The sequence below is a fragment of the Oncorhynchus keta genome, chromosome 35, assembly GCF_023373465.1.
Source record: "Oncorhynchus keta strain PuntledgeMale-10-30-2019 chromosome 35, Oket_V2, whole genome shotgun sequence".
NCBI lineage: Eukaryota > Metazoa > Chordata > Actinopteri > Salmoniformes > Salmonidae > Oncorhynchus > Oncorhynchus keta.
The window spans coordinates 83,003,693-83,030,597 of record NC_068455.1 but is presented as its reverse complement, the minus strand read 5'-3'; the positions used below and the strand labels follow the sequence as shown (position 1 = coordinate 83,030,597).

At 43.2% G+C, this 26,905-nt stretch overlaps 1 protein-coding gene across 1 annotated transcript in view; it reads left to right on the top strand.

Moving 5' to 3' along the window:
• Nucleotides 1-952: 952 nt before the first annotated feature.
• Nucleotides 953-26,905, top strand: part of LOC127915554 (endophilin-A1-like) — a 28,566-nt gene continuing 2,613 nt past the window's right edge. The window contains exons 1-10 of the mRNA XM_052495728.1: nucleotides 953-1,212; nucleotides 8,198-8,266; nucleotides 18,217-18,289; nucleotides 18,507-18,650; nucleotides 18,887-19,020; nucleotides 19,322-19,382; nucleotides 20,747-20,847; nucleotides 22,299-22,402; nucleotides 22,557-22,693; nucleotides 26,791-26,905. The exon at nucleotides 26,791-26,905 is cut by the window's right edge and continues 2,613 nt beyond it. Of these exons, the coding sequence (XP_052351688.1) occupies nucleotides 1,168-1,212; nucleotides 8,198-8,266; nucleotides 18,217-18,289; nucleotides 18,507-18,650; nucleotides 18,887-19,020; nucleotides 19,322-19,382; nucleotides 20,747-20,847; nucleotides 22,299-22,402; nucleotides 22,557-22,693; nucleotides 26,791-26,905 (983 nt within the window). The 5' untranslated portion in view covers nucleotides 953-1,167. The remainder of the gene's footprint in view (nucleotides 1,213-8,197; nucleotides 8,267-18,216; nucleotides 18,290-18,506; nucleotides 18,651-18,886; nucleotides 19,021-19,321; nucleotides 19,383-20,746; nucleotides 20,848-22,298; nucleotides 22,403-22,556; nucleotides 22,694-26,790) is intronic.

Here is a 26,905-nt window from a genome sequence, read left to right as displayed (position 1 = left end):
GGTGCTGAAGCACTTACTGATATCTCTGTCTGTCTCTCTCTGTCTGTCTCTCTCTCTCTGTGTCTCTCCCTGTCTCTCTCTCTCCCTGTCTCTGTCTGTCTCTCTCTCTCTCTCTCTCTGTCTGTCTCTGTCTCTCTCTGTCTCTCTCTCTCTATCTGTCTCTGTCTCTCTCCATCTCCGTCTCTCTCTCTCCCTGTCTCTGTGTCTCTCTCTCTCTGTCTCTCTCTCTCCCTGTCTCTGTGTCTCTCCCTCTCCCTGTCTCTCCGTCTCTGTAGTTCTCTCTCTCTCCCTGTCTCTCTCTCTTGCTCTATGTCTCTCTCTCTCTGTCTCTCTTGCTCTGTCTCTCTCTCTGTCTGTCTCTCTCTCTTGCTCTATGTCTCTGTCTCTGTGTCTCTCTTGCCTGTCTCTCTCTCTGTCTGTCTCTCTCCTGTCTGTCTCTCTCTCTCTCTCTCTGTCTCTCTCTCTCTCTCCCTGTCTCTCTCTCTCTCGCTCTCTGTCTCTCCCTCTCTCTCTCTCTCTCTCTCTCTCTCTCTCTCTCTGTCTCTATCGGTCTCTCTTTCCGAAATGCATATTCTTCTCAAAATGGTTAGCTAATAAATGCGCACATCTTGATCTCCCTTTTATCATAGGCTAATAGAAGAATCTAGAAAAACCATTAGGTGATCGCCTAGCTCACGGACAGCAACCTCCTCTCATGCATATGCGTGCAGCCACAACTGTAGAATGCCACTTGGAATGAACTCAATGGGCGTATTACAGAGGTAAAATTGGTTTTTCACTGGATATTCTGTGGATATTAGGTTAATAGCTATTGAAGATTGAAAGCAAAAAATAAATAATGAAATTTCAACAACAAAAAGCAGTGGATTTTTGTCCATCCTCCCCTGACTCAGAATAAATCATTATCATTGTCATGGCACGCTTGGTTCAATGGCTGTTGACAAGAGAAACCCGAATATCCAATGTAAAACGAATTTTTACCTCGGTCACTTTATAGAGAGGACACCACGGCAGTCTAGGTTAGTCTACGGAACGAAGAACACTTGATAGCAAGAAATCAATAATTAAAGAAAGAAAGGCGGATTATAGTCATTGTTTTGAAAACCAGAGGCCGAAGAATTGTGGATTACCGGTGAACGCGCGAGGTCGTCTCGTCGAACCGGAGCGATGTCTGTCGCGGGGCTGAAAAAGCAGTTCCACAAAGCCACTCAGGTAGATTTCGGTTAACGAATCTTTGTTTTTTTTTTCGGTGCTTTTATCGGGGTAGACTATTTCTTCGGTGATGACAGGTGATCAAAACAGCTACAGTGAATACAATGGCTGCTATTCTTAAATTAATTGTCTGGGCTTAATCTCAAAAAAGGAGAATTGTGATAAAGGTTTCAGGCACAATCTCATTAGGCTACATTGTCTATCTGTGCCTGGCTCCCAAGCCCATAGGCCTAGGCTACCACCACTAGCCTACAGACATAGCCTGTCATTAGCCTGTCATTTGTCCAGCTATAGACCTATAGTTTAATAAATGCCTGTCTATCTCATCTCCTTGAGCGAGGCATCGCATTCTCTCTCAGGTTGACATTATAGACGGGTCAGCCGCTGCATGAAGTCGTTCGTGATCCCCAGGTAGAGTAGCTGCCGCTGCTTTTACAGTCGTTGGGGATCCTAATCAAATACTAATACAATAACCACGATAAAAATTGCTTAGAAGCGCACAGGCTACAGATCCGTGCCCCAATATAGACCAATTGATAGCTCCCCTCCCTTCCTCCATTTGTTTCCTTCATCCCTCCCTTCCAGGCAGTCACCAAGCCAGAAGTCTGTTCAAAAGGACGTGACGTTACAGAACGTTTACGATCAGCTAGAAATGTATCGTGATTTTCTGTTAGATAGCTGACAGACACCATTCATGTTACTGTCTATTTTATATTTCTATCTGCAAACGTTCAGTGTGTTTTCTCGTCCATTAATGAATACACCCACATGGAATGATAGACCAACAACAACTGAACTATAACCCCTGACCCCTCAATGGCTGAACTATAACCCCTGACCCCTCAATGGCTGAACTATAACCCCTGACCCCTCAATGGCTGAACTATAACCCCTGACCCTCAATGGCTGAACTATAACCCCTGACCCCTCAATGGCTGAACTATAACCCCTGACCCCTCAATGGCTGAACTATAACCCCTGAGCTGAACTATAACCCCTGACCCCTCAATGGCTGAACTATAACCCCTGAGCCCTCAACAGCTGAACTATAACACCTGACCCTGAGCCCTCAACGGCTGAACTATAACCCCTGAGCCCTCAACGGCTGAACTATAACCCCTGACCCTGAGCCCTCAACGGCTGAACTATAACCCCTGACCCTGAGCCCTCAACGGCTGAACTATAACCCCTGAGCCCTCAACGGCTGAACTATAACACCTGACCCTGGCTCCAGTCTGTGACTACAGTTGGCTCCAGTCTGTGACTACAGTTGGCTCTAGTCTGTGACTACAGTTGGCTCCAGTCTGTGACTACAGTTGGCTCCAGTCTGTGACTACAGTTGGCTCCAGTCTGTGACTACAGTTGGCTCTAGTCTGTGACTACAGTTGGCTCTAGTCTGTGACTACAGTTGGCTCTAGTCTGTGACTACAGTTGGCTCTAGTCTGTGACTACAGTTGGCTCTAGTCTGTGACTACAGTTGGCTCTAGTCTGTGACTACAGTTGGCTCCAGTCTGTGACTACAGTTGGCTCCAGTCTGTGACTACAGTTGGCTCCAGTCTGTGACTACAGTTGGCTCCAGTCTGTGACTACAGTTGGCTCTAGTCTGTGACTACAGTTGGCTCTAGTCTGTGACTACAGTTGGCTCCAGTCTGTGACTACAGTTGGCTCTAGTCTGTGACTACAGTTGGCTCTAGTCTGACTCAGTTGGCTCAGTTGGCTCCAGTCTGTGACTACAGTTGGCTCGAGTCTGTGACTACAGTTGGCTCGAGTCTGTGACTACAGTTGGCTCCAGTCTGTGACTACAGTTGGCTCTAGTCTGTATTGGCTCTAGTCTGTGACTACAGTTGGCTCCAGTCTGTGACTACAGTTGGCTCTAGTCTGTGACTACAGTTGGCTCTGAGGCTCTGTGACTACAGTTGGCTCTAGTCTGTGACTACAGTTGGCTCTAGTCTGTGACTACACTTGGCTCCAGTCTGTGATTACAGTTGGCTCTAGTCTGTATTGGCTCTAGCATGTGACTACAGTTGGCTCTACTACTACAGTTGTATTCAGCAGTCTGTGACTACAGTTGGCTCCAGTCTGTGACTACACCTGTTGGCTCCAGTCTGTGACTACAGTTGGCTCTAGTCTGTGACTACACTGTTGTATTCAGCATTTCACTGTAAGGTCTACTAGTCTGTTGTATTCAGCAGTTCACTGTAGTCTGTGACTACAGTTGGCTCTAGTCAGCATTTCACTCTAGTCTGTGACTACAGTTGGCTCCAGTCTGTGACTACAGTTGGCTCCAGTCTGTGACTACAGTTGGCTCCAGTCTGTGACTACAGTTGGCTCAGTCTGTGACTACAGTTGGCTCAGCATTTCTGTGACTACAGTTGTCTCTAGTCTTCACTGTGAGTTGTCTCTAGTCTGTTGACTTCACAGTTGGCTCTAGTCTGTGACTACAGTTGGCTCTAGTCTGTGATTACAGTTGGCTACTAGTCTGTATTGGCTCTAGTCTGTGACTACACCTGTTGGCTCCAGTCTGTGACTCTACTACAGTTGGCTCACAGTCTGTGACTACAGTTGGCTCTAGTCTGTATTGGCTCTAGTCTGTATTGGCTCTAGCATTTCACTGTAAGGTCTACTACACCTGTTGTATTCAGCATTTCACTGTGAGGTCTACTACACCTGTTGTATTCCGCATTTCACTGTAAGGTCTACTACACCTGTTGTATTCAGCATTTCACTGTGAGGTCTACTACACCTGTTGTATTCAGCATTTCACTGTCAGGTCTACTACACCTGTTGTATTCAGCATTTCACTGTCAGGTCTACTACACCTGTTGTATTCAGCATTTCACTGTCAGGTCTACTACACCTGTTGTATTCAGCATTTCACTGTCAGGTCTACTACACCTGTTGTATTCAGCATTTCACTGTCAGGTCTACTACACCTGTTGTATTCAGCATTTCACTGTCAGGTCTACTACACCTGTTGTATTCAGCATTTCACTGTGAGGTCTACTACACCTGTTGTATTCAGCATTTCACTGTGAGGTCTACTACACCTGTTGTATTCAGCATTTCACTGTGAGGTCTACTACACCTGTTGTATTCAGCATTTCACTGTGAGGTCTACTACACCTGTTGTATTCAGCATTTCACTGTCAGGTCTACTACACCTGTTGTATTCAGCATTTCACTGTCAGGTCTACTACACCTGTTGTATTCAGCATTTCACTGTCAGGTCTACTACACCTGTTGTATTCAGCATTTCACTGTGAGGTCTACTACACCTGTTGTATTCAGCATTTCACTGTGAGGTCTACTACACCTGTTGTATTCAGCATTTCACTGTGAGGTCTACTACACCTGTTGTATTCAGCATTTCACTGTGAGGTCTACTACACCTGTTGTATTCAGGTCTACTACACCTGTTGTATTCAGCATTTCACTGTGAGGTCTACTACACCTGTTGTATTCAGCATTTCACTGTGAGGTCTACTACACCTGTTGTATTCAGCATTTCACTGTGAGGTCTACTACACCTGTTGTATTCAGCATTTCACTGTGAGGTCTACTATACCTGTTGTATTCAGCATTTCACTGTCAGGTCTACTACACCTGTTGTATTCAGCATTTCACTGTCAGGTCTACTACACCTGTTGTATTCAGCATTTCACTGTAAGGTCTACTATCTACTATTACATGTGACAACTGATTCCTGAGATGGATTCACCTGAATTAATTATAAGTGTTTCGTTACAGTGGACGGACACACACACACACACACACACACACTCTCCATCTCTCCATCTCTCCATCTCTCCATCTCTCCATCTCTCCATCTCTCCATCTCTCCATCTCTCCATCTCTCCATCTCTCCATCCCTCCATCCCTCCATCCCTCCATCTCTCCCTGTTGTATCCCATCCATATCTCCATCCATCCCTCCATCTCTCCATCTCAGCATCCATCCATCTCTCCATCTCTCCATCTCTCCATCTCTCCATCCCTCCATCCATCCCTCCATCTCTCCATCTCTCCATCCATCCCTCCATCCCTCCATCCCTCCATCTCTCCATCCCTCCATCTCTCCATCCCTCCATCTCTCCATCCCTCCATATCTCCATCCATCCCTCCATCTCTCCATCCCTCCATCTCTCCATCCCTCCATCTCTCCATCTCTCCATCCCTCCATCCCTCCATCTCTCCATCCCTCCATCTCTCCATCCCTCCATCTCTCCATCCCTCCATCCCTCCATCTCTCCATCTCTCCATCCATCCATCCATCCATCTCTCCATCTCTCCATCCCTCCATCCATCCCTCCATCCCTCCATCCCTCCATCCCTCCATATCTCCATCCATCCCTCCATCTCTCCATCTCTCCATCCCTCCATCTCTCCATCCCTCCATCTCTCCATCTCTCCATCTCTCCATCCCTCCATCCATCCCTCCATCTCTCCATCCCTCCATCTCTCCATATCTCCATATCTCCATCTCTCCATCTCTCCATCCCTCCATCCCTCCATCTCTCCATCCCTCCATCTCTCCATCCCTCCATCCCTCCATCTCTCCATCCCTCCCATCTCTCCATCTCTCCATCCCTCCATCTCTCCATCCCTCCATCCTCCATCTCTCCATCTCTCCATCCATCCATCCATCCATCTCTCCATCTCTCCATCTCTCCATCCCTCCATCCCTCCATCTCTCCATCTCTCCATCCCTCCATCTCTCCATATCTCCATCTCTCCATCCCTCCATCTCTCCATCCCTCCATCCCTCCATCTCTCCATCTCTCCATCCCTCCATCTCTCCATCCCTCCATCTCTCCATCCCTCCATCCCTCCTTTCCCAGTCCTTTTGGGAACTGGTTGGCATGGAAACCCTACACGTGTGCTGTCTTTGTCTGAAAATAGACCCAATGTTGCTGCTCAGAGGAGCGGGATGCGCACACACACACACACATATACACACACACAAACCACACACACACACACACACACAAACCACACACACACAAAAACACACACACACACAAACCACACACACACAAACCACAAATACCCACACGCACACCACAAATACACACACCACAAATACACACACGCACACCACAAATACACACACACACTCCACAAATACACACACACACACACACACACACCACAAATACACACACAAACCGCACACACCACAAATATACACACACACCACAAATATACACACACACACACACACACAGGGCTCGGAGCTGGTTAGCTCACTCAATAATTGATTGTCCTTGAGGGCAATATGACAGAGAGGTGCTATCTACGGTTCCTGTATCACCCGCTCACCGTCTCACTGTCTGTCGTTACGCTCACCGTCTCACTGTCTGTCGTTACGCTCACCGTCTCACTGTCTGTCGTTACGCTCACCGTCTCACTGTCTGTCGTTACGCTCACCGTCTCACTGTCTGTCGTTACGCTCACCGTCTCACTGTCTGTCGTTACGCTCACCGTCTCACTGTCTGTCGTTACGCTCACCGTCTCACTGTCTGTCGTTACGCTCACCGTCTCACTGTCTGTCGTTACGCTCACCGTCTCACTGTCTGTCGTTACGCTCACCGTCTCACTGTCTGTCGTTACGCTCACCGTCTCACTGTCTGTCGTTACGCTCACCGTCTCACTGTCTGTCGTTACGCTCACTGTCTGTCGTTACGCTCACCGTCTCACTGTCTGTCATTACGCTCACCGTCTCACTGTCTGTCGTTACGCTCACCGTCTCACTGTCTGTCGTTACGCTCACCGTCTCACTGTCTGTCGTTACGCTCACCGTCTCACTGTCTGTCGTTACGCTCACCGTCTCACTGTCTGTCGTTACGCTCACCGTCTCACTGTCTGTCGTTACGCTCACCGTCTCACTGTCTGTCGTTACGCTCACCGTCTCACTCAATCTCTTATTAGTGGAAGTGTTATTGGCTTCACACTGTCTGTCTTTACACTGTCTGTCTTTACACTGTCTGTCGTCACACTGTCTGTCGTCACACTGTCTGTCGTCACACTGTCTGCCGTCACACTGTCTGCCGTTACACTGTCTGCCGTTACACTGTCTGCCGTTACACTGTCTGCCGTTACACTGTCTGCCTTTCGTTACACTGTCTGTCTGTCGTTACACTGTCTGTCTGTCGTTACACTGTCTGTCTTTCTTTACACTGTCTGTCTTTACACTGTCTGTCGTCACACTGTCTGTCGTCACACTGTCTGTCGTCACACTGTCTGCCGTTACACTGTCTGCCGTTACACTGTCTGCCGTTACACTGTCTGTCTGTCGTTACACTGTCTGTCTGTCGTTACACTGTCTGTCTGTCGTTACACTGTCTGTCTGTCGTTACACTGTCTGTCTTTCTTTACACTGTCTGTCTTTCTTTACACTGTCTGCCGTTACACTGTCTGTCTTTCTTTACACTGTCTCTAGTAGACTATAGCTGGGCCTCTCACACTGAGACACACACTGTCTCTAGTAGACTATAGCTGGGCCTCTCACACTGAGACACACACTGTCTCTAGTAGACTATAGCTGGGCCTCTCACACTGAGACACACACGGCATATTCTCACAAGAGGTTGATGAGTTTTTAATATCGTTAACTAAGACTCCTGTTTCTATTTCCTGTCTCTCTCTCCCCCTCTGTCTCTCTCCCTCTCTCCCCCCTCTGTCTCTCTCTCCCCCTCTGTCTCTCTCTCCCTCTCTCCCTCTCTCCCCCCTCTGTCTCTCCCCCCTCTGTCTCTCTCCCTCTCTCCCCCCTCTGTCTCTCTCTCCCCTCTCTCCCCCCTCTGTCTCTCTCTCCCCCCTCTCTCCCCTCTGTCTCTCTGTCCCCTCTCCCACCTCTGCTCTCTCCCCCCTCTGTCTCTCTCCCCCTCTCTCCCCCTCTGTCTCTCTCTCCCCCTCTGTCTCTCTCTCCCCCTCTGTCTCTCTCTCCCCCTCTGTCCGTCCCCCCTCTCTCGGTCTCATCTCTCCTGTAGAAAGTCAGTGAGAGGGTTGGAGGAGCAGAAGGAACCAAGCTTGATGATGACTTCCTTCAGATGGAAAAGGTCATCATTCTGTTGAATTCTGTACAGAGGAATGCTGTGGGTCAGATCCACTCACTCATAGCCTGGGGAATACTGTGGGTCAGATTCACTCACTCATAGCCTGAGGAATACTGTGGGTCAGATTCACTCACTCATAGCCTGGGGAATACTGTGGGTCAGATTCACTCACTCATAGCCTGGGGAATACTGTGGGTCAGATTCACTCACTCATAGCCTGGGGAATACTGTGGGTCAGATTCACTCACTCATAGCCTGGGGAATACTGTGGGTCAGATTCACTCACTCATAATGAATTACTTTTGAAATGTATTTATTTGTTTATTTATACTACTGTTACTACTACTACTGTTACTACTACTACTGTTACTACTACTACTACTACTGTTACTACTACTACTGTTACTACTACTACTGTTACTACTACTGCTGTTACTACTACTACTGCTGTTACTACTACTACTACTGTTACTACTACTACTGTTACTACTACTACTGTTACTACTACTACTGCTGTTACTACTACTACTACTGTTACTACTACTACTGTTACTACTGCTACTGTTACTACTACTACTGTTACTACTACTACTACTACTACTGCTACTGTTACTACTACTGCTGTTACTACTACTACTACTGTTACTACTACTACTGTTACTACTACTACTGTTACTACTACTGCTACTACTACTACTGTTACTACTGCTACTGTTACTACTGCTACTGTTACTACTACTACTGTTACTACTGCTACTGTTACTACTACTACTACTGTTACTACTACTACTGTTACTACTGCTACTACTGTTACTACTACTACTGTTACTACTACTACTACTGTTACTACTACTACTGTTACTACTACTACTACTGTTACTACTACTGCTACTACTACTACTGTTACTACTGCTACTGTTACTACTACTGCTGTTACTACTACTACTACTGTTACTACTACTACTGTTACTACTACTACTACTACTGCTACTACTACTACTGTTACTACTACTACTGTTACTACTACTGCTGTTACTACTACTACTGCTGTTACTACTACTACTACTGTTACTACTACTACTGTTACTACTGCTGCTACTACTACTACTGTTACTACTGCTACTGTTACTACTACTACTACTGCTACTGTTACTACTACTGCTGTTACTACTACTACTACTGTTACTACTACTACTGTTACTACTACTACTGTTACTACTACTGCTACTACTACTACTGTTACTACTGCTACTGTTACTACTGCTACTGTTACTACTACTACTGTTACTACTGCTACTGTTACTACTACTACTACTGTTACTACTACTACTGTTACTACTGCTACTACTGTTACTACTACTACTGTTACTACTACTACTACTGTTACTACTACTACTGTTACTACTACTACTACTGTTACTACTACTGCTACTACTACTACTGTTACTACTGCTACTGTTACTACTACTACTACTGTTACTGTTACTACTGCTACTACTGTTACTACTACTACTGTTACTACTACTACTACTACTACTGTTACTACTACTGCTACTACTACTACTGTTACTACTGCTACTGTTACTACTACTACTACTGTTACTGTTACTACTGCTACTACTGTTACTACTACTACTGTTACTACTGCTACTACTACTACTGTTACTACTGTTACTGTTACTACTGCTACTACTACTACTGTTACTACTGTTACTGTTACTGCTGCTACTACTGTTACTACTACTACTGTTACTACTGTTACTACTGTTACTACTACTACTGTTACTACTGTTACTACTACTACTGTTACTACTACTACTGTTATTACTGCTACTACTGTTACTACTGCTACTACTACTACTGTTACTACTACTACTACTGTTACTACTACTGTTACTACTACTACTCTTACTACTACTACTACTGTTACTACTACTGCTACTACTACTACTGTTACTACTACTACTGTTACTACTACTACTACTGTTACTACTACTACTACTGTTACTACTACTACTACTACTACTACTGTTACTACTAATACTACTGCTACTACTGTTACTACTACTACTGTTACTACTACTACTGTTACTACTACTGTTACTACTACTGCTACTGTTACTACTGCTACTGTTACTACTACTACTGTTACTACTTTACTACTACTGCTACTGTTACTACTGTTGCTACTGCTGCTACTACTGTTACTGCTACTACTGTTACTACTACTACTGTTACTACTACTACTGCTACTACTGTTACTACTACTACTGTTACTACTGTTACTACTACTACTGTTACTACTACTACTGTTACTGCTACTACTGTTACTACTGCTACTACTGTTACTACTGCTACTACTGTTACTACTACTACTGTTACTACTACTGCTACTACTGTTACTACTACTACTGTTACTACTACTACTGTTACTACTACTACTACTGTTACTGTTACTACTGCTACTACTGTTACTACTACTGCTGTTACTACTGTTACTACTACTACTGTTACTACTGTTACTACTGTTACTACTACTACTGTTACTACTACTGCTGTTACTACTACTACTGTTACTACTACTGTTACTACTACTACTGTTACTACTACTACTACTACTACTGTTACTACTACTGCTGCTACTGTTACTACTACTACTACTGTTACTGCTGTTACTACTACTACTGTTACTACTACTACTGTTACTACTACTGTTACTACTACTACTACTGTTACTACTACTACTGTTACTACTACTGCTACACATTGTTACTACTGTTACTACTACTGCTGCTACTGTTACTACTGCTGCTACTACTACTACTACTACTGCTACTGCTGTTGCTGCTGCTACTGTTACTACTGCTACTACTACTACTACTACTGCTGTTACTAGTATCTACTACTACTACTACTAGTACTGTTACTACTGTTACTACTACTGTTACTACTACTACTGTTACTACTACTACTGTTACTACTACTACTGTTACTACTACTACTGTTACTACTACTAGTAGTACTGTTACTACTACTAGTAGTACTGTTACTACTACTAGTAGTACTGTTACTACTACTACTAGTACTGTTACTACTACTAGTACTGTTACTACTACTGCTACTACTGTTACTACTACTACTACTGTTACTACTACTACTACTACTGTTACTACTACTACTGTTACTACTGTTACCTGCTGTTACTACTGCTGTTACTACTACTGTTACTGCTGCTACTGTTACTACTGCTACTGTTACTACTACTACTGTTACTACTACTGCTGTTACTACTACTGTTACTACTACTGTTACTACTACTACTACTACTACTACTACTACTGTTACTACTACTACTGTTACTACTACTACTACTGCTACTACTACTACTGTTACTACTGCTACTGTTATATACTACTACTGTTACTTACTACTACTGTTACTACTGCTGTTACTACTACTACTGTTACTACATTACTACTGCTACTGCTACTACTACTACTGTTACTACTACTACTGCTGCTACTACTACTACTGTTACTACTACTACTGTTACTACTACTACTGTTACTACTGCTACTACTGTTACTACTACTACTACTACTACTGCTACTGTTACTACTACTGTTACTACTACTACTACTGTTACTACTACTACTACTGTTACTACTGCTACTACTGTTACTACTGTTACTACTACTACTGTTACTACTGTTACTACTGTTACTACTACTACTACTACTGTTACTACTGTTTACTACTGTTACTACTGTTACTACTACTACTACTACTACTACTGTTACTACTACTACTGTTACTACTACTACTGTTACTACTGTTACTACTGTTACTACTACTACTACTGTTACTACTACTACTACTACTGTTACTGCTACTACTGTTAGCATACTGTTACTGCTACTACTACTACTACTGTTACTACTACTGCTACTACTACTACTACTACTACTGCACTGTTTACTACTACTACTACTACTGTTACTACTGCTACTGTTACTACTACTACTGCTACTGTTTACTGTTACTACTACTACTACTGTTACTACTACTACTACTACTGTTACTACTACTACTGTTACTACTGTTACTACTACTACTACTACTGTTACTACTATCACTACTACTACTACTACTACTACTGTTACTACTACTACTACTAAATAGTTACTACTGTTACTACTACTACTGTTACTACTGTTACTACTACTACTACTGTTACTACTACTACTGTTACTACTACTACTACTGTTACTACTGTTACTACTACTACTACTACTACTGTTACTACTGCTACTACTGTTACTACTACTACTACTACTACTGTTACTACTACTACTACTACTGTTACTACTACTACTACTGTTACTACTACTACTAGTAGTACTGTTACTACTACTACTACTGTTACTACTACTACTAGTAGTACTGTTACTACTACTACTAGTAGTACTACTGCTACTACTGCTACTACTACTAGTACTGTTACTACTACTGCTACTACTGTTACTACTACTAGTACTGTTACTACTACTGTTACTACTACTGCTACTACTGTTACTACTACTGGTACTGTTACTACTACTGCTACTGTTACTACTACTGCCACTACTACTGCTGCTACTACTACTACTACTACTACTACTGTTACTACTACTACTGTTACTACTACTACTACTACTGTTACTACTACTACCGTTACTACTACTACTACTACTGTTATTGCTACTACTGTTACTGCTACCACCGTTACTGCTACTACTGTTACTACTGTTACTACTGCTACTACTGTTACTACTACTACTACTACTACTACTACTACTACTTTACTGCTACTGCTACTGTTACTACTACTACTACTGTTACTACTTACTACTGCTACTGTTGTACTATACTACTACTGTTACTGCTGTTACTACTACTACTACTACTGTTTACTACTGTTACTACTACTACTACTACTACTGTGCTACTACTGTTACTACTGCTACTACTGTTACTACCACTACTACTACTACTGTTACTACTACTGTTACTACTACTACTGCTACTACTGTTACTACTACTACTACTACTGTTACTACTACTACTACTACTGTTACTGTTACTACTACACTACTAGTACTGTTACTACTACTAGTACTGTTACTACTACTACTGTTACTACTACTACTGTTACCACTACTACTACTACTGTTACTACTACTACTACTACTGTTACTACTACTACTGTTACTACTACTACTACTACTACTACTGCTACTACTGCTACTACTTTACTGCTACTACTGTTACTGCTACTACTGTTACTACTGTTACTACTGCTACTACTGTTACTGCTACTACTGTTACTGCTACTACTGTTACTACTACTACTACTACTACTACTACTACTGTTACTACTACTACTGCTACTACTACTACTACTGTTACTACTACTACTACTACTGTTACTACTACTACTGCTACTGTTACTACTACTACTGTTACTACTGTTACTACTGTTACTACTACTACTACTACTACTACTGTTACTACTACTGTTACTACTGCTACTGCTACTACTACTACTACTACTACTACTACTGTTACTACTACTGTTACTACTACTACTGCTACTACTGTTACTACTACTACTACTACTACTACTGTTACTACTACTACTACTGTTACTACTACTACTACTACTGTTACTACTACTAGTACTGTTACTACTAGTACTGTTACTACTAGTACTGTTACTACTACTACTGTTACTACTAGTACTGTTACTACTACTACTAGTACTGTTACTACTAGTACTGTTACTACTACTACTAGTACTACTAGTACTACTACTAGTACTGTTACTACTACTACTAGTAATGTTACTGCTACTAGTACTGTTACTACTAGTACTGTTTCACTACTAGTACTGTTACTACTACTACTACTACTACTACTGTTACTACTACTTATTTACTGTTACTACTAGTACTGTTACTACTAGTAATTGTTACTACTACTGCTACTACTACTACTTACTACTAGTACTGTTACTACTACTACTAGTACTACTAGTACTGTTACTACTACTACTAGTACTGTTACTATTACTACTAGTACTGTTACTACTACTACTAGTACTGTTACTACTACTACTAGTACTGTTACTACTACTACTACTGTTACTACTACTACTACTGTTACTACTACTACTACTGTTACTACTACTACTACTACTGTTACTACTACTACTAGTACTGTTACTACTAGTACTGTTACTACTAGTACTGTTACTACTAGTACTGTTACTACTAGTACTGTTACTGTTACTACTAGTACTGTTACTGTTACTACTAGTACTGTTACTGTTACTACTAGTACTGTTACTACTACTACTAGTACTGTTACTACTAGTACTAGTACTGTTACTACTAGTACTGTTACTACTACTACTAGTACTGTTACTACTACTACTAGTACTGTTACTACTACTGTTACTGTTACTACTAGTACTGTTACTACTACTGTTACTACTACTACTGTTACTACTACTACTGTTACTACTACTGTTACTACTACTAGTAGTACTGTTACTACTACTACTGTTACTACTACTACTAGTACTGTTACTACTGTTACTACTACTACTACTACTGTTACTACTACTACTACTACTAGTACTGTTACTACTACTACTAGTACTGTTACTACTACTACTGTTACTACTACTACTACTAGTACTGTTACTACTACTACTACTAGTACTGTTACTACTAGTACTGTTACTACTACTACTAGTACTGTTACTACTAGTACTGTTACTGCTACTACTGTTACTACTAGTACTGTTACTACTACTACTAGTACTGTTACTACTAGTACTGTTACTACTACTACTAGTACTGTTACTACTAGTACTGTTACTACTAGTACTGTTACTACTAGTACTGTTACTACTACTACTAGTACTGTTACTACTACTACTAGTACTACTAGTACTGTTACTACTACTACTAGTACTGTTACTACTACTACTGTTACTACTACTACTGTTACTACTACTACTGTTACTACTGCTACTACTGTTACTACTACTACTAGTACTGTACTATTACTACTGATCTTAGTACTACTCTTACTACTAGTACTGTTACTACTAGTACTGTTACTACTAGTACTGTTACTACTACTACTGTTACTACTACTACTGTTACTACTACTACTAGTACTGTTACTACTAGTACTACTACTAGTACTGTTACTACTACTGCTACTACTACTACTGTTACTACTACTTGTTACTACTACTGTTACTGCTGCTACTACTGTTGCTTACTGCTACTGTGCTGCTACTGTTACTGCTACTACTAGTGCTGTACTACTACTGCTGTACTGTTACTACTACTACTAGTACTGTTGCTACTGGACTATTGCTAGTGTTACTACTACTACTACTGTTACTTACTACTACTACTACTACTACTGTTACTACTACTACTAGTACTGTTACTACTAGTACTGTTACTACTAGTACTGTTACTACTAGTACTAGTACTGGTACTACTAGTACTGTTACTACTACTACTAGTACTGTTACTACTGTTACTACTAGTACTGGTACTACTAGTACTGTTACTGTTACTACTAGTACTGTTACTACTACTAGTACTGTTACTACTACTACTACTGTTACTACTAGTACTGTTACTACTGCTAGTACTGTTACTGTTACTACTACTACTAGTACTGTTACTACTTACTACTACTGTACTGTACTGTTGCTACTTTACTAGTGTTGTTACTACTACTACCAGCTACTAGTAGTTACTACTACTACTGTTACTACTACTACTAGTGCTGTTACTACTGTTACTACTACTACTACTGCTGTTACTACTACTACTGTTACTACTACTACTGTTACTACTACTACTAGCTACTACTACTACTAGTACTACTACTACTAGTACTGTTACTACTAGTACTGTTACTACTAGTACTGTTACTGTTACTACTAGTACTGTTACTACTAGTACTAGTACTGTTACTACTAGTTGTTACTACTACTACTAGTACTGTTACTACTAGTACTGTTACTACTAGTACTGTTACTGTTACTACTAGTACTGTTACTACTACTACTAGTACTGTTACTACTACTACTAGTACTGTTACTACTAGTACTGTTACTACTAGTACTGTTACTACTACTAGTACTGTTACTACTACTAGTACTGTTACTACTACTACTAGTACTGTTACTACTAGTACTGTTACTACTAGTACTGTTACTACTACTACTAGTACTGTTACTACTACTACTAGTACTGTTACTACTAGTACTGTTACTACTAGTACTGTTACTAGTAGTACTGTTACTACTACTAGTACTGTTACTACTACTAGTACTGTTACTACTACTAGTACTGTTACTACTACTAGTACTGTTACTACTACTAGTACTGTTACTACTACTAGTACTGTTACTACTACTACTGTTACTACTACTACTACTGTTACTACTACTAGTACTGTTACTACTACTACTGTTACTACTACTAGTACTGTTACTACTACTACTGTTACTACTACTACTAGTACTGTTACTACTACTACTGTTACTACTAGTACTGTTACTACTAGTACTGTTACTACTAGTACTGTTACTACTAGTTGCTGTTACTACTAGTACTAGTACTGTTACTACTACTAGTACTGTTACTACTACTAGTACTGTTACTACTACTAGTACTGTTACTACTACTAGTACTGTTACTACTACTAGTACTGTTACTACTACTAGTACTGTTACTACTACTGTTACTAGTACTAGTACTGTTACTACTAGTACTGTTACTACTACTAGTACTGTTACTACTTGTTACTACTACTACTAGTACTGTTACTACTACTACTACTACTACTGTGTTACTACTACTAGTACTAGTACTGTTACTACTAGTACTGTTACTACTAGTACTGTTACTACTAGTACTAGTACTGTTACTACTAGTACTGTTACTACTACTAGTACTGTTACTACTACTAGTACTGTTACTACTACTAGTACTGTTACTACTACTAGTACTGTTACTACTACTAGTACTGTTACTACTACTAGTACTGTTACTACTACTAGTACTGTTACTACTACTGTTACTACTAGTACTGTTACTACTACTAGTACTGTTACTACTAGTACTGTTACTACTACTAGTACTGTTACTACTACTACTGTTACTACTACTAGTAGTACTGTTACTACTACTGTTACTAGTAGTACTGTTACTACTACTGTTACTACTACTACTAGTAGTACTGTTACTACTAGTACTGTTACTACTAGTACTTTACTACTAGTACTGTTACTACTAGTACTGTTACTACTACTGCTGTTACTACTACTGCTGTTACTACTACTGTGTTGCTACTACTACTGTTACTACTAGTACTGTTACTACTACTACTAATTACTGTTACTACTACTACTAGTACTGTACTACTAGTACTGTTACTACTACTACTGTTACTACTACTACTGTTACTACTACTGCTGTTGCTACTGCTGCTGTTACTACTGGTACTGTTTACTACTACTACTAGTACTGTTACTACTACTACTAGTACTGTTACTACTAGTACTGTTACTACTAGTACTGTTACTACTACTACTAGTACTGTTACTACTACTGTTAATACTACTACTACTACTACGGTCATACCTACCTTAGTTGAATGTACTGACTGTTAGTTGCTCTCTCACACTGTCAGGACAACCGGATTCACAACGTGTGTGTGTGTGTGTGTGTGTGTGTGTGTGTGTGTGTGTGTGTGTGTGTGTGTGTGTGTGTGTGTGTGTGTGTGTGTGTGTGTGTGTGTGTGTGTGTGTGTGTGTGTGTGTGTGTGTGTGTGTGTGTGTGTGTGTGTGTGTGTGTGTGTGTGTGTGTGTGTAGAAGGTGGACACCACTGGTAGGGCAGTGCTAGACATCATGACCAAAACTACAGAATACCTACAGCCCAACCCAGGTGAGAACACTCTCTCTCTCTCTCACAGACTGACAAACACTCTCTCTCTCACACAGACAGACAAACAGTGTCTCTCTCTCTCTCTCACAGACCCCCTCTCTCTCACAGACTGACAAACAGACTCTCTCTCTCTCTCACAGACAGTCTCTCTCTCTCACAGACTCTCTCTCTCTCGCTCTCACAGACTGACAAACATACTCTCTCTTTCTTTCCCCAGCATCCAGGGCTAAACTGAGTCTAATAGGGACCATGTCTAAGATCAGAGGACAGGAGAAGGGACCGGGTTACCCCCAGGCTGAGACTGTACTGGGTGAGGCCATGCAGCGCTTCGGACGAGAGCTGGGAGAGGAGTCATGTTTTGGTACGTGTGTACACACACACACACACACACACGCTGCATCAGACACACACAGACATATAAAGACACACACCTACTGTATTGACAATACAGCATCAATAAGTCAAGCTCTCTGATGGAACATACAAACAATTAAACTCTCTCGCTGTCTACCCTCCCATTCCATTTCTCCCCCTGTCCCTCCCTCCCTCCACCTCTCCCTACCCTTCCCTCTCTCCTTGTCACCTCTCCTCCTCCAGGTCTGGCTCTCCTAGATGCTGGGGAGGCCATGGGTGAGCTGGGGGCGGTGAAGGATGCCCTGGATATGGAGGTCAAACAGAACTTTATTGATCCACTGCAGAACCTACAGGAAAAAGACATCAAAGAAATACAGGTAGATATCAGAACTTTATTGATCCACGACAGAACCTACAGGAAAAGAGATAAATAAATAAATATGAAATATTAGATAAATGTTAAATATATGAATGTTAAATCAATATGATCAATAAGTGTTACATAACTGTTAAATAAAGGATGAATTATAAATACGTGTTGATGAACTTACATAAAGTTATTGTTAAGTAAATAAAATAAAATATAAAATTGATTTCAATCCATCTTAAATTAACTTCAATGAATCGGAAATATATCATTTTTAAAATAAATGAAGTAAATGAAAGATGTTGTTGCAGCACCACCTGAAGAAGATGCAGGGACGCCGCCTGGACTTTGACTATAAGAAGACGTCACGGTAAAGGAGATTATTATTATCATCAATATTATTATGTATTACTATTATTATTATTACTAATACTATTTATTACTATTATTATTATTACTAATACTATTTATTACTATTATTATTATTACTAATACTATGTATTACTATTATCATTATTATTACTATGTATTATTATTATTATTATTATTATTATTATTATTATTATTATTATTATTACTATTATTATTATTATTATTATTACTATTTATTATTATTATTATTATTATTATTATTACTATTATTACTATTATTATTATTATTATTATTATTATTATATACTATTATTATTACTATTACTATTATTATTATTATTATTATTATTATTAGTATATTATTATTATTACTATTATTATTAGTATATTACTATTATTATTAGTATATTATTATTATTATTATTACTATTATTATTAGTATATTATTATTATTATTATTATTATTATTACTATTATTATCATTATTACTATTTATTATTATTATTATTATTTATTATTATTATTATTATTACTATTATTATTACTATTATTATTACTATTTACTATCATTATTATTATTGTTATTATTATTATTATCGTTGTTATTATTATTACTATTATTATTATTATCAATATTATTTATTAGTATTATTATTGTTATTGTTATTTATTATCATTATCAATATTATTTATTAGTATTATTAGTAATATTAGTATTATTTGTATATTTTTATGATTTATTATTATCATTATAATTTATTATTATTATTATTATACTGAACATAAATACAACATGCAAAGATTTTACTGAATTACAGTTTATATAAGGAAATCAGTCAATTGAAATACATTTATTAGGCCTAATCTATGGATTTTATATGACTGGATGGAGAAAACAGCAATGGGTGGGCCTGGGAGGACATAGGTCCACCTCACTTGGGAACCAGGTCCAGCCAATCAGAATGAGTTTTGCCCCACAAAGGCTCTTTATTACAGACTGAAATAACACGTAGCATCAGCTGTCCGGGTGGCTGGTCTCAGACGATCCCGCAGGTGTAGAAGCCGAATGTGACGTTGTGTTTGTGTGACCAATTTGCACATTTTAGAGTGGCCTTTTTGTTGTACCCAGCACAAGGTGCACCTGTGTAATGATCAGGGATGTAAACACAACATTTGAGAGAAATAAGCATTTTTTTTTTTTTGCATATGGAACAATTCTGGGATCTTTTATTTCAGCTCAGGAAACATGGGACCAACACTTTACATGTTGCATTTATAATTTTGTTCGGTATGTTTTTTTGTTATTATAACTCTCTCAAATAGAAACGTTGATGTTATTATAATGACTTGTTATGTAATTGTAGGTAAAGGAGTCCTGGAGGAGGAGATCAGACAGGCACTGGAGAAGTTTGATGAGTCCAAAGAAGTGGCAGAGCAGAGCATGTTCAACCTGCTGGAGAGTGATGTAAGTTGTCTCTGTCCCTCTCTGTATCCTCTCTCCTCTCTGTCCCTCTGTCTCTCCTCCTCCGCCTCTCCCTCTCTCCTCTCTGTCCCTCTCCTCTCTGTCCCTCTCTGTCTCTCTCCTCCTCCTCTGTCTCTCTCCCTCTCTCCTCTCTCTCTCTCCTCTCTGTCTCTCTCATCCTCTCTGTCCTTCTCTGTCCCTCTCTCCTCTCTCTCTCCCCTCTCCTCTCTGTCCCTCTCTCCTCTGTCCCTCTCTGTCTCCCTCTCTCCTCCTCTCTCTCTCTCTATGTCTCTCTCCTCTCTGCCTCTGTCTCTCTCTTCTCTGTCTCTCTCCTTCTGTCTATGTCTCTTCTCTCTCCTCTCTCCTCTCTGTCTCTCTCTCTTCTCTGTCTCTCTCTCTTCTCTGTCCTCTCTCTTCTCTGTCTCTCTATATCTTCTCTGTCTCTCTCCTCTGTTTCTGTCCCTCTCTCCCTCTCTCCTCTCTTCTCTGTCTCTCTGTCTCTCTCTCTCTCTCTGTCTGTCTCTCTCATCTTCTCTGTCCTTCTCCCCTCTCTCCTCTCTCTCCCCTCCCTCTCTGTCCCTCTCTCCTCTCTCTCTCTCTGTCTCTCTCCTCCTCTGTCTCTCTCTTCTCTCTTTCTCCTCTCTCTTCTCTGTCACTCTCTTTCTCTCCCTCTCTCCTCTCTCTCTCTCTCCTCTCTGTCTCTCTCATCTCTGTCTCTCTCTCCCTCTCCCTCTCCTCTCTGTCTCTCTCTCTCTCTCTCCCTCTCTCTCCCTCTGTCTCCCTCTCTCCTCTCTCTCTCTCTCTCCTCTCTCTCATCTCTCTCTCTCCTTCTCTGTCCCTCTCTCCTCTCTGTCACTCTCCTCTCTGTCTCTCTCTCTCTCTCTCTCTCTCCTCCTCCTCTCTGTCCTCTCCTCTCTGTCTCTCTTCTCTCCTGTCTCTCTCTCTCTCTCTCTCTGTCTCTCTCTCCTCTCTCCTCTGTCTCTCCCCTCTCTCTCTGTCTCTCTCTCCTCTGTCTATGTCTCTCTCTCCTCTCTCTCTGTCTCTCTCTCCTCTCTGTCTCTTCTCTTCTCTGTCCCTCTCTCTGTCTCTCTCTCTTCTCTGTCTCTCTCTCTCTTCTCTTCTCTCTCTTCTCTGTCCTCTCTCTTCTCTGTCTCTCTCTCTCTTCTCTGTCTCTCTCTCCTTCTCTGTCTCTCTCTCTCTTCTCTGTCTCTCTCTCTTCTCTGTCTCTCTCTCTCCTCTCTGTCTCTCTCTCTCTGTCTCTCTCTCCTCTCTCTCTCCTCTCTGTCTCTCTCTCTTCTCTGTCTGTCTCTCTTTCTGTCTCTCTCTTTCTCTGTCTCTCTCTCTTCTCTGTCTCTCTCTCTCTCTTCTCTTCCCTGTCTGTTGTTGGATCCATTTGAGTAGGCTAAAACTAACTTTGAGACACTTTTTTTCCCTGTGTGTGTGTGTTTGCGCAGATTGAGCAGGTGAGTCAGCTAGCAGCGTTGGTCCAGGCCCAGGTGGAGTATCACAGACAAGCCACAGAAATACTACAGCAGCTCTCCAGCAAGCTGCACGAGAGGTCAGTCACACAGACACACACATACAGAGACTAGGGCTGGGACACTGTAGTGTTGACATTGAACATTTCTCACCTTTTTCTTCTGAAGTTCAATGAGTTCGTATTCATGGTTAACCCTGTGTGTTGACCTCTGACCTCTGTGTTGTCTCTCCAGGATCAGGGAGGCGCAGGATAAACCCAGGAAGGAGTATGTTCCTAAACCCCGGAAGGTCCTGGAGCTGCTCCCCCCAAGCGATAGCCACAGTGGGGGGCTCAACACCACCAAGTCCCCTGGCCACGCGCGCACCCCCGGTGAGAACACAACACGGGACGGACGCAGACACTCACACTCACAGATCCACGTACAAACAAAGACTCACAGACCCATGTAAAGACTCACAGATCCATGTAAAGACTCACAGATCCACGTACAAACAAAGACTCACAGATCCATGTAAAGACTCACAGATCTACGCACAGACACTCACACTCACAGATCCACGTACAAACAAAGACTCACAGACCCACACACAGAAACATAGATCCAAGTACAGACTCACAGACCCACTTACAGACTCACAGATCAACATCCAGACACACAGATCCATGTAAAGACTCGCAGATCCACATACAGACAAAGACTCACAGACCCACACACAGAAACATAGATCCAAGTACAAACACACAGATCCAAGTACAAACACACAGATCCAAGTACAAACACACAGATCCAAGTACAAACACACAGATCCACTTAGACTCACAGATCCACTTAGACTCACAGATCCACTTAGACTCACAGATCCACTTAGACTCACAGATCCACTTAGACTCACAGATCCACTTAGACTCACAGATCCACTTAGACTCACAGATCCATGTAAAGACTCACAGATCTACGCACAGACGCACACACTCGCAGATCCACATACAGACATAGGACTCACAGATCCACATACAGACTCACAGATCCACGTACAGACTCAGACTCACAGACCCACACACAGAAACATAGATCCAAGTACAAACACACAGATCCACGTACAGACTGAAAGACTCACAGATCCACGTGCAGACACACTCAGTCCCCTCTCTCTCTGTCTCCTTCCCCTCTCTCTCTTTCTCTCTCCCCTCTCTCTCTTTGTCTCCTTCCCCTCTCTCCCCTCTCTCTCTCTTCGTCTCCTCCCCCTCTCTCTCTTCGTCTCCTTCCCCTCTCTCCCCCTCTCTCTCTTCGTCTCCTTCCCCCTCTCTCCCCCTCTCTCTCTTCGTCTCCTTCCCCTCTCTCCCCCCCTCTCTCTCTTTGTCTCCTTCCCCTCTCCCCCTCTCTCTCTTCTTTGTCTCCTTCCTCTCTCTCCCCTCTCTCTCTTCGTCTCCTTCCCCTCTCTCTTCGTCTCTCCTCCCCCCCTCTCTCTCTTTGTCTCCTTCCCCTCTCCCCCCTCTCTCTCTTTGTCTCCTTCCCCCCTCTCTCTCTTCCGCTCTCTCTCTTCGTCTCCTTCCCCTCTCTCTCCTTCCCCTCTCTCTCTTCGTCTCCTTCCCCTCTCTCTCCTTCCCCTCTCTCTTCGTCTCCTTCCCCTCTCTCTCTCTTCGTCTCCTTCCCCTCTCTCTCTCTTTCGTCTCCTTCCCTCTCTCTCTCTTCGTCTCCTTCCCTCTCTCTCTCTTCGTCTCCTTCCCTCTCTCTCTTCGTCTCCTCCCCCCTCTCTCTCTTTGTCTCCTTCCCCTCTCCCCCTCTCTCTCTTTGTCTCCTTCCCCTCTCTCTCTTCCCCTCTCTCTCTTTGTCTCCTTCCCTCTCTCTCTTCCGCTCTCTCTCTTCGTCTCCTTCCCCTCTCTCTCTTCCGCTCTCTCTCTTCGTCTCCTTCCCCTCTCTCCTTCCCCTCTCTCTCTTCGTCTCCTTCCCCTCTCTCTCTCTTCGTCTCCTTCCCCTCTCTCTCTCTTCGTCTCCTTCCCCTCTCTCTCTCTTCGTCTCCTTCCCCTCTCTCTCTCTTCGTCTCCTTCCCTCTCTCTCTCTTCGTCTCCTTCCCCTCTCTCTCTTCGTCTCCTTCCCCTTTCTCTCTTCCCCTCTCTCTCTTCGTCTCCTTCCCCTCTCTCTCTTCGTCTCCTTCCCCTCTCTCTCTTCGTCTCCTTCCCCTCTCTCTCTTCCCCTCTCTCTCTTCCCCTCTCTCTCTTCCCCTCTCTCTCTTCCCCTCTCTCTCTTCCCCTCTCTCTCTTCCCGTCTCCTTCCCCTCTCTCTTCGTCTCCTTCCCCTCTCTCTTCGTCTCCTTCCCCTCTCTCTTCCCCTCTCTCTCTTCGTCTCCTTCCCCTCTCTCTTCCCCTCTCTCTCTTCGTCTCCTTCCCCTCTCTCTCTTCCCCTCTCTCTCTTCGTCTCCTTCCCCTCTCTCTCTTCCCCTCTCTCTCTTCGTCTCCTTCCCCTCTCTCTCTTCCCCTCTCTCTCTTCGTCTCCTTCCCCTCTCTCTCTTCCCCTCTCTCTCTTCGTCTCCTTCCCCTCTCTCTCTTCCCCTCTCTCTCTTCGTCTCCTTCCCCTCTCTCTCTCCCTCTCTCTCTTCGTCTCCTTCCCCTCTCTCTCTTCCCTCTCTCTCTTCTCTCCTTCCCCTCTCTCTTTCCCCTCTCTCTCTTCGTCTCCTTCCTCTCTCTCTTCCCCTCTCTCCTTCCCCCTTCCCTCTCTCTTCGTCTCCTTCCCCCTCTCTCTTCGTCTCCTTCCCCCTCTCTCTTCGTCTCCTTCCCCCTCTCTCTTCGTCTCCTTCCTCTCTCTCTTCGTCTCCTTCCCCTCTCTCTCTTCGTCTCCTTCCCCTCTCTCTCTTCGTCTCCTTCCCTCTCTCTCTCTTCGTCTCCTTCCCCTCTCTCTCTTCGTCTCTCTTCCCCTCTCTCTCTTCTTTCTCTCTTCTCTCTCTCTCTTCGTCTCTCTTCCCCTCTCTCTCTTCGTCTCCTTCCCCTCTCTCTCTTCGTCTCCTTCCCCTCTCTCTCTTCCCTCTCTCTCTTCCCTCTCTCTCTTCCCCTCTCTCTCTTCGTCTCCTTCCCTCTCTCTCTTCTTCGTCTCCTTCCCCTCTCTCTCTTCGTCTCCTTCCCCTCTCTCTCTTCGTCTCCTTCCCCTCTCTCTCTTCGTCTCCTTCCCCTCTCTGTGTATGACCTTCTCTTCCCCTCTCTCTCTTCGTCTCCTTCCCCTCTCTCTCTCTTCCCCTCTCTCTCTTCCCCTCTCTCTCTTCGTCTCCTTCCCCTCTCTCTCTTCGTCTCCTTCCCTCTCTCTTCGTCTCCTTCCCCTCTCTCTCTTCGTCTCCTTCCCCTCTCTCTCTTCGTCTCCTTCCCCTCTCTCTCTTCGTCTCCTTCCCCTCTCTCTCTTCGTCTCCTTCCCCTCTCTCTCTTCGTCTCCTTCCCCTCTCTCTCTTCGTCTCCTTCCCCTCTCTCTCTTCGTCTCCTTCCCCTCTCTCTCTTCGTCTCCTTCCCCTCTCTCTCTTCGTCTCCTTCCCCTCTCTCTCTTCGTCTCCTTCCCCTCTCTCTCTTCGTCTCCTTCCCCTCTCTCTTCGTCTCCTTCCCCCCACCCACCCCACCCAATCTCTCTTCGTCTCCTTCCCCCTCTCTCTTCGTCTCCTTCCCCCTCTCTCTTCGTCTCCTTCCCCCTCTCTCTTCAGTCTCCTTCCCCCTCTCTTTCGTCTCCTTCCCCAGCCTCTCTCTTCGTCTCCTTCCCCTCTCTCTCTTCGTCTCCTTCCCCTCTCTCTCTTCGTCTCCTTCCCCCCTCTCTCTTCGTCTCCTTCCCCTCTCTCTCTTCGTCTCCTTCCCCTCTCTCTCTTCGTCTCCTTCCCCTCTCTCTCTTCGTCTCCTTCCTCTCTCTTCCTCCTTCCCCCTCTCTCTTCGTCTCCTTCCCCTCTCTCTCTTCGTCTCCTTCCCCTCTCTCTCTTCGTCTCCTTCCCCTCTCTCTCTTCGTCTCCTTCCCCCTCTCTCTTCGTCTCCTTCCCCTCTCTTTCGTCTCTTCCCCCTCTCTCTTCCTCCTTCCCCCTCTCTCTTCGTCTCCTTCCCTCTCTCTCTTCGTCTCCTTCCCCTGGTCTCTCTGAGCTGGTCTCCTTCCCCTCTCTCTCTTTCGTCTCCTTCCCCTCTCTCTCTTCGTCTCCTTCCCCTCTCTCTCTTCGTCTGCTTCTCCTCTCTCTCTTCGTCTGCTTCTCCTTTCTCTCTCTTCGTCTGCTTCTCCTTTCTCTCTCTTCGTCTGCTTCTCCTTTCTCTCTCTTCGTCTGCTTCTCCTTTCTCTCTCTTCGTCTGCTTCTCCTTTCTCTCTCTTCGTCTGCTTCTCCTTTCTCTCTCTTCGTCTGCTTCTCCTTTCTCTCTCTTCGTCTGCTTCTCCTCTCTCTCTCTTCGTCTCCTTCCCCTCTCTCTCTCTTCGTCTCCTTCCCCTCTCTCTCTTCGTCTCCTTCCCCTCTCTCCCCCAGCTCCTATGGACCAACCGTGCTGCCGGGCATTGTATGACTTTGTGCCGGAGAACGAGGGTGAGCTGGGCTTCAAAGAGGGCGATATCATCACCCTAACCAATCAGATCGATGATAA